We start from the raw sequence: 9326 nt of genomic DNA, 5'->3' as shown, positions 1-9326 counted from the left end.
TTGATATTTACTCTTATTCATTCTCATTTTTAATCTTCATAAACTGTATCAAAGGTATTAAACGAAAAAGAAGAGAAAAAATCAAAATGTAAGAATATCTAATTAGAAACATCTTTTAGTTTCTTCTTCATCATTTTCTTTTTTCTATTTTATATATAAACAAGTCTAATTATCTGTAAATTAGTTCAAATCACCAACAAATCCATGGACATTATTTGTTACCATTAAGAATCACCTTCTTTTTTTTCACTAACCTCAAACCTGTAAAAACATAAATTGTGTTGCTCTTATTTTATTTATATTCAACCTGAAAAATTACTAAAAGTTTTCATCTTTCAAACAAAAACAACATCATCATCATCACCATTATCTCATCTTTACATCACTGCAACAACCAAAAAAACAACAACAACAACAAAATTTAGATACCAAGTCAAGTAAAATTGTGTTAATATTACCAATCACCCCACCGTCGTCACCTCAACTTACCATCATCATCAATTTCTTTGTTTACTTTCATCATCTTGGAAAAGAAAACCCAACCAACAACAACCTAATCATCAACAATTAGTTGATCAACAATAATTAGATCTTCAAAGCTAAACAAAATATTTTCTCCTCTGTGTAGTAATATTGTTGATTATTTCTCTATCTTCATCTATAATTTGCTCTCTCTCTCTCTCTCTCCTATTTCTCTATGTGAAATTAGGTAATTGTTTCAATCATCATGGCTAAAGAAACAACAGTTCAAGTTGGTGAATACAGTTATCTTACAAGTGATCTCATTGGACATGGGGCTTTCGCCGTTGTCTATAAGGGCAAGCACAATAAAACCAAAGATTTGCCTGTGGCCATTAAAACAATTGCCAAAAAAAATTTAGCTAAAAGCCAAAGTCTTCTTGGTAAAGAGATATCAATTCTTAAAGAGTTGACACAATTACACCATGAGAATGTGGTCTCATTACTTGGATATAAAGAGACCGCTGATCATGTTTACCTGGTTATGGAATATTGTAATCGATCCGATTTAGCTGATTATCTTCATACCCAAGGAACACTTTCAGAAGATACGATAAAATTTTTTCTTAAACAAATTGCCGAAGCCATGAAGGCTCTTTACCTCAAAGGGATCGTTCATCGTGACCTTAAACCACAAAATATTCTTCTCTGTTCCAAGGATCCTAATCCACGTCCTCGTGAGATTACTCTTAAAATCGCTGATTTTGGATTTGCTCGTTTTCTTGTTGAAGGTTCAATGGCTGCAACTCTTTGTGGATCCCCCATGTACATGGCACCAGAGGTTATAATGTCTCTTCAATATGATGCCAAAGCTGATCTATGGAGCATTGGAACCATTGTTTTCCAATGTTTAACCGGAAAGGCTCCTTTCAATGCTCATTCGCCTCCAGCATTGAAACATTTCTACGAGAAAAATGTCAACTTAGCTCCCAAGTAAGTGATACAAGTAATTTGCTCTTTTTCTTGCTTATATTAGTTTTCAGTGTTCTTCTTGTTACTAACGAGTTTCACTTCGCCATTGTTGTTGTATTTTCTTCCTTTTCTTCTCTCTCTCTCTCTCTCTCTCTCTCTCTCTCTCTCTCTTTGTTTGGGAGAAAGAAAAATCTCTAAATAGAAAAATAGAGAGAAAGAAAGTCCAAGTAAAACAGGAAGACAAAGAGAAAGTTAATGTTAGAGAAAAAGAAAAAGAAAAATATAAAGTGTATTACCAAAGGAACAAGAGAAGGCTTGATAATGAGATAACCGATTGTTTAATCATGAGATTATGTCGCATTTCATTTTTGTTTTGATTATTTGTAACAATTATTAATGATGATGAAAATTGCGTGATACTTTGATTTATATCTTTGTTGTTGTTGTTGTTATGATCCTCTTTTAATATTGTCACTATTTGTAGATGACTATGACGATGTTGATGTTGATAATAAGGAAAGCAACTGAACAATAATCATTTGTTTGTTTTTTCTCTCTCTCTCTCTTTTCTTTCATCATGTTACTCAGAATACCACTTGGTACATCTAGACCTTTGACAGATCTTCTCAATGGACTTCTTGTCCGTGATCCAACTACTCGAATGAATTTCGACAAATTTTTCAATCACGAGTTTATTAGACATTCCACCAATCGTCAAGTTCACAATGTTCGAGCGGAATCTTTCCCCGCTAGGTATCCATTTGCCAGTCCAACGGCAACATCTCCAATAACAACTCCAACTGGTACAACCCCGACAGGTACTGGTGGTTTTGGTACTCCACCTTTAAGATCACCTCGTGATCTTGGATCTCCCGTTAAATCTGAACCTCAATCTTCATCTCCAGCATCGAGTAACGATGATCCGGAAGAGGTTGATGATTTCGTTGTTGTACCTTTCATGACAAAAGATGGTAAACCTTTACCATCATCTCGAAGTTCATCTAAACTCATCTCATCACCCAAATCGTACCCATCCTCATCCGAAAGTGATCAAGCAGGTACTTCAGTTGATTTGAAAACGTTTGTTAATCACTTTAAACCAAGTAGTCCAGTTCCAAATCATAAAAATGTTTATGATCGTATTCGTAAAAGTGACCTATCAATTGATAGATCTTCGGGAACTGTTACATCTGACGGTGGATCTGATCTTCCATGGGCAAGTACGACAGCAAATAGTAATCCAAATCAAAGTGACAAAGGTGAATCAACCTCATCGGATAAACAGAAACTGTTACCTGGTTCATCTAATGACAAATCTGGCCCACAAACGGACTCCAATTCATCTGGAGGAAGTGAGGGAAGTTCAAATGCAAGTAATCGGTTTGTCGCCGATATTAGTCAATTATCACCTCCAGCAGTACAATTTATCATTGGTACACCACCAGGATTAGCCTCTGGTGGTTCATTCTCTGGATCTAATCGTCGGTGCTCTGCCCCAATTCTCAATGCATCCAATTGTTTAGCCTCACCTTTAATGAGACAAATAACACCGCCTCTTCACCTTCAAGGTCTTCAAGGTGCCACAGAGTTAACATACATCCCTGGTCTATGTTCACCTGACCATCATCATAGGCCATTTGTCCACCATTCTCACCATCATTATCCGCATCCCCAACAAGTAGCAAGTAACGCTCTTGTTTCTCGGTGTAACTCATCTCCAATGAAATTTAACTTCCACGACAATTCTCATGGCGATAAATCAACTCGAGGTCATCCCCATCCCTACCACCATCATAATCCTCACACCTTCCATCCAAATCATTTTGGCTTCGCTTCTAATACAAGTGGTCATAAGGCCACTTTCCTATTTAACGAATATCGATTAAATAGTTCCAACGCATTACAACGTCACAATCATCCCTCTGGATCAACAATAGGGTCTCATTGTATCTGTCCGATTTGCCCTCAATTAACTAATCGAAATTCAATTGACGCATCACCTCGATTTATTGAAGGTCTTCGATTCGATGCACCCGAACTACCCGAGGAAACCTTACTCGATAAAGATCATAATGAAACTTTGGCTCGATTAAATTTCGTCGTAACTTTGGTTGAATGCGTCATGCGTTTAGCTGAACATCGGGAAAATACTTTGAATCTATTGATTGAAAGCTCAGTTCCAGAGGTAAATCATTGATTCACAAAAATTATTTTCAATTTTTCTATTTTCATATTTTATCCCAAAGATAATGATAATAGTTTTCTCTTCTCTTACCACTCAGATAACACCACCAAGCCAGCGGCAAGCAGAGAAACTTGTTCTCTATGTTCGAGCCTTACAATTTGTTTCATCTGCTTTACAACTTTCAAGGACTGAAATTACCTCTGGAAGGCTCAAGCCATCGTCTTCAGTTCGACAAGGTTAAATCTTTATACCCTTCGCACATAATTATCTATCCTTCTTCTCTCTCTCTCTCTCTCTCTCTCTCTCTCTCATTGCTCTCTTTTTCTCCTTTCTCTACTCTCCGCTTTTTCTATCTCCCTCTTTCTCAATATTCGTGATTTTTGGCTTGATTTATTTGGCTTAATCGCTGTTGACATACAGTCATAAGAATATTTTACTTTTTTATCATTCAACCTTCGCGTTCGATGCTATCTTCCACTCTCTTTCTCAACCAGTATCTCCTCCTTTTTCCTTCTTATTATCTCTAATTTTTCTCAACTCTCTCTCTCTCTCTCTCTCTCTCTCTCTCTCTCTCTCTCTCTCTCTCTTTTCTTCCACCTCCTGATTCGCTTTGCTTGTTTACACAATTTACTAATTGATTTCTTACTCTTTTTTTTCTCTCTCCATCTTCGTGCTCTCCAACTCGATTGTTTTAAACAGTTCTCGCAACCTTGAAATCAATCTTTAACGAATGCCTTGAAAATTGCAAAGTTCTAACTCAGGATGCACTAATAGTATCCATGAAGCAACGAGATTTGGATAATATTTCAGCTGATAGATTAATTTACGATCACGCTATTCAAATGGCTAAATCTGCAGCCACCGAAGAGCTAATTGGAGACATGGAAGTGGTAAGAATCGTCTCATTAAATTAATACATTAACCGAATAACAGAACAAAAATATTATCTCAATCCAATTATCTAGTTAATCTTTCAGCTTTTTGTTTCTCTATTACAATTTGTATCAGATTTCTTTGCTTTCTTCCTCTTCCTTGTTGATCAGTTCATTTAGTGTTTATATTATTTCATCCGTTTTGTTTCTGTTTTTTGTCTATGTAACTGTTTTTACCAAACAAATTAACTACTTCTAATTGGAAACAATTTGATTATCTGACAGTTTAATTAATTCATTTATTTCATCTACTTTCAGTGTCTACGGAAATACCAAACAGCACAAATCCTATTACACAGTTTATCTCAGCAGATTATCGTTGGCGATGATAAGGGTCTCCTAAGGCGTTATAAGGACGCTGTTGAGAAGAGACTGTTCCACCTCCATCGAGAAGGCTATGTCATCCCAATGGACACATTATCTTCCCCATAAAACACTCAAAACAATCAGAGACACACAACAGAGATGACAAAATATCATTATCTCAATGGTCTTCCTATTTCACCATTTAGAATGATATTATCATCATTTAAATAGATGCGGTTGACAAGATGGTTTCTTCAAAACTGTTCACTTGCCTTTACAGTTATTTGCTAAATCATTTACTCTCTCTCTCTCTCACTGTTTGTCACCAACGCAGCTCTATTTAAGAGTGGTCTTAATTATTTCATCTTCTGTTGATGTTGTTTAAACGCCAACATCTTCGTGCTAAGTTTTGTTGATAAATCTCGAGTCGCTCTTGGTTTTTGGTCTCGATTTATCAATCGATTCATATTTTCAATTCTGCAGTTTCCGTACCAAATTGCAAAAGCATCTCATTCATGATTCGTGATGTTCAACTGCAAATGAAATCAATCGCTCGCTTGACCCACCATTTCTGTCCAAGTCTTACTTTAAGTAAAACATTATCGCCATTTTCATCAATGAAAAACTTTTCGCCATCTTTAACCAACTTTTCATCAACATTTATCATTTATCATGAAACATAAACAAACACAATTCAAAAGAGAGGAAAAAGAATAAAAAAACTGCTTATACATCGAAACACCCGAAACACAATGAACCTGATCTACAAAAACAACAAATATAAACACAAAAATAATTCACTCACCTTATTATTATTTAAACAATTAATCAAAATACATGAAAATCATCTTCCATCATCAAATCAAACACTGAAAAATATATATATCTGAATATAATCAATGGAATCAACCAGCCCATACACACATTCATCCAGTTATTTTATTCCAACCATTCATAACTTAACACAAACAAAAAAAACCAACAAAAAAATATGTTCATCAAGCACCATCATCATCATGCAAACAAACATCAGCTGATTTCTCAATAACAACAATTTAAAGAACCCGAACAAGTCACATTCAAACCATCAACCAGTATAACCTTGAAAAGGGATTTGCAATGGGATTGTGTCTCCATATTGACAACATATAAATGATCATCAACATCCTTCAACAACAACAACAAGAAATTATTTAAAATGTACTCCTTCAAGTCTCTCTCTCTCTCTTATTATCTTTATTCCTATCCTTTTATCACCTCTCATACTGTTTGTATATTATCACAATCAACACAATCATCATCCTACTCACCTTTATATATATTTAAGACTTACTAAAACTTGAGTAATGTCGATGAATTTGTGTGAGTGTGTTTTTTTCTTGATGTGTACACTGATTGTTACATTTAAATCATTTCTTTTTTTCCCAACTCAATATTTAATGACTAAAGAAGGAGTGTGATAGTTAAACTAAACAACAATTAACAAAATTTTACCTTTTCAAGTCAAACAACTCACTCAGAGATAAAAGAAAAGATGAATTAATGGATTTGGTGTAAATTGTGTTACACTTAATCATAAACACTCAAGTATAAAAGTTTACAATTTGTTTTTCCTCCATCAGCTACTACCATGTATCTAGATCATCACCATCATCATCTTCATTATCATTACTTTTTTCAACTTTTTTTGTGATTTTTTCATCATGATTCACTTTCTCTCACTCTCTCCTGTAATCAACAGCGAAAACATCATTTCATCAACCTGTAAACACACTGTAAACATGATGTAATCGTTATTGTTGTTGATTGATACGAATTAGCATCGTAATTTAATTTTGACGGATATTAAGTCAATGACAATATTCACTCCGGTCAAATTTTCCCTCACTCACTTGCTTACTTAATCACACTTATCTCCATCACTCCTCTTCTGCTTCTTCTCTCCCTCATCCCTATGCTCTTTACCTAAGTAAAAAAAACCAACAATCAACAAACTCCAAAAAAAAAATCAAACAATTCATGCATCAATATCTCTCAATCATTGAGCATTAATTCAACAACAATTGCAAATTCACATTCCGCTCAATATGTTAATGCCAATGGATTTTTTTTCATCATCGCCATCACCTTTATCTTCATCTCTCTATTACATCTCATCTCATTGTGATTATAATTGTATTTAAACACACACACACTCTCTCTCTCTTTCTCTCTCCTTTTTTTAATTAGGATTAACTGTGATGTTAATTTACTTTGATCATGTTAATCTCTTTGGTTCTGATCAAATCCTTTTTCTTTCCTTCATCACATTTTTGCTTATTCTCATTTAAAGCAAGAATAGTATAATTAATCTCTCTCAACAAAACCTCACTATTTAAATAAATCGATCACTTTAAATCCCAATTATTGTCTCAATTTTATCGACCAATTACTGATCCATTTTAATTATGACAATTTCATTGAAAATATCGATGAATTTACCATGAATTTGAGAATCTTGATTAATGAATATAAAAAAATGGCCTCAGAATTGTGGAAACACTTAAGTCATGGTAACATTAAGATTCGATAATAGTTTTACTTATACATGGGAGAAATTTGAGTCAGAATTTACATTTTCGTTCTAATCGATGAACTTTAATCCCATCGTTAGTGCGATCGACCGATCAATGATTGCGCGTTACATGCAAAAAGCATTAATGTTGATGCATTTTCCATAATAAACTGGAATAAGAACATAAAATGTAATTAGATAGTTCGAAGTTTTCTGGAAAAATTATATACTCACAATAACGAATAACTTCTTGTCGAATATAAATGCATCTCCAGCCTTTATTCCCTTAAAGTGACCTAAGGTTCGATCAAAAATCTCAAGAAGCTAAAGAAAAAAAAATCGAATAGAAAAAAATTTCCCAAACTTATTCTATTAATGCGAGAATTAATTAATCGTTAGGTGAGCCAACTAACGAATCGACCTAAGCCAGGTTACAAACCGAAAATCATGAACCATTTCGGCCGTTCGCTTTGTATCTTTACGAACCTTTAAACTCGAGGTCAATCTGAACGTTTGCCTCAGACAGAGTCTATGTAATCCTCGTCGTAACTTCTCCCTCTGATTGGAAAAGAAAAGGATAATTGTATTCATCTTTACGTACAATTTAACTACGAACCATTTCCATGGCGAGAGCACTAACGATGATTGACAAACCATTTATATTAATTATACTCAATCCAACGATAGTAAACATGGTTGCAACGATTTTTGAATGGATTCGAACGAAAAATCCAAGGAAAAAAAATGAATCCCCACTGAATGTAAATAAAAGAAACATGAACAATACAACGTATCGAATATTATTAATGTGATAATCAATTTCATTGAGAAATTTGATCACTTCCATGATAACTAGATTGAATTTCATTTTCTTCCTATTGATGGACATATTTGAGGTTTCAACTTGAATCGAATCGATTTCAACTCTCGAAACTAATGACCTGAACTGTCCTAAATAATAGATTATCACTATAAAAAGATACCCTGCAAATAGATATGCAGAGGTCAAAATATTGACCAGTGAGAAGCTAAGAATCAGTGACCATAAAAGTCCAGAGAAAGTGTAAACTAGATCATATCGGAAATGAGGATTAGTTATAAGAAATGTGTTAATTATGATAAAGATAAATGGTGTATGGATTAAGATGAATCGATTGAAAATGACGACAATCAAATTGATTTGCCATCGAAATTTGTAACAATTAACAGGATCCATTTCCAATACACTTGACCTGAAACCGAATATTTTTATCTTTTCAAAAACACCGATACTCATGATTGTTAGTTGACCTTTCGATTCCATCCAGAGGGTCAATTCTTTGAAAAGTCCAAGAATAACCAATGAATAAATCAACAGCCAATAGATTGGAACCTTATCCTTAACTCCAAGTAACGGATCGCCCAAAACGATTAGTAAATCAACATTAGTTATATTGATTAGAACAACAATTCTTCCAAATATCACAAGAGTAGCTAATCGAATACAATTATTGTACCAATTGTACTTTTGATCTGTTCGCTGATCGATTTCACTTATATTATAACAGAAACCATAATTGGTCATTTGGAATACTCTGGTCACTTTCTCAAATAATTCCAGTGACGGGATAACAGTTTCATCTTGTAAATTACTAAATCTCGGTAGACCGAAAAGTGGCCTGATCAACGAGAAAAAGTTACTCGAATGGTCAGGCAGTGAACTTATTGAGGCCATTTCGATTCAGGAAACAAAGTGAAAACTTCCTGGTAAATTTAATCATCTAAACCATTTGCCTCTCACATAATTACATTAAATATTATCCACGAGGATTGGAATTGATTGTTATTTAATGATTTAATTGATCTCTAATAGTTTTCTCATGAGACCGATTGATTCCCTTTTCCATAATAATCAAGGTTAATAATACAAATCGCGAAA

The 9326-nt window shown here is 34.1% G+C and overlaps 2 protein-coding genes across 2 annotated transcripts; one reads left to right on the top strand and one right to left on the bottom strand.

Annotated features, from left to right (window-relative positions):
* Positions 1–6292, top strand: LOC128395964 (serine/threonine-protein kinase unc-51-like). Its single transcript, XM_053356463.1, has 5 exons — positions 1–1452; positions 2020–3616; positions 3714–3852; positions 4316–4506; positions 4807–6292. Exons 1-5 carry the CDS (start codon positions 728–730, stop codon positions 4978–4980), a joined length of 2826 nt encoding a protein of 941 aa, XP_053212438.1. The 5' UTR covers positions 1–727; the 3' UTR covers positions 4981–6292.
* Positions 6293–7291: 999 nt separating this feature from the next.
* LOC128395975 (uncharacterized) lies at positions 7292–9103 on the bottom strand. Its single transcript, XM_053356475.1, has 4 exons — positions 8025–9103; positions 7895–7966; positions 7643–7732; positions 7292–7578 (listed from the first exon to the last, which is right to left on the bottom strand). Exons 1-4 carry the CDS (start codon positions 8970–8972, stop codon positions 7504–7506), a joined length of 1185 nt encoding a protein of 394 aa, XP_053212450.1. The 5' UTR covers positions 8973–9103; the 3' UTR covers positions 7292–7503.
* Positions 9104–9326: the final 223 nt, after the last annotated feature.

The sequence above is a fragment of the Panonychus citri genome, unplaced genomic scaffold (assembly GCF_014898815.1).
Source record: "Panonychus citri isolate SS breed McGregor unplaced genomic scaffold, ASM1489881v1 Contig00142, whole genome shotgun sequence".
Taxonomy (NCBI): Eukaryota; Metazoa; Arthropoda; class Arachnida; order Trombidiformes; family Tetranychidae; genus Panonychus; species Panonychus citri.
The sequence above is the reverse complement of the archived record's forward strand: the minus strand, read 5'-3'. Positions and strand labels throughout refer to the sequence as shown.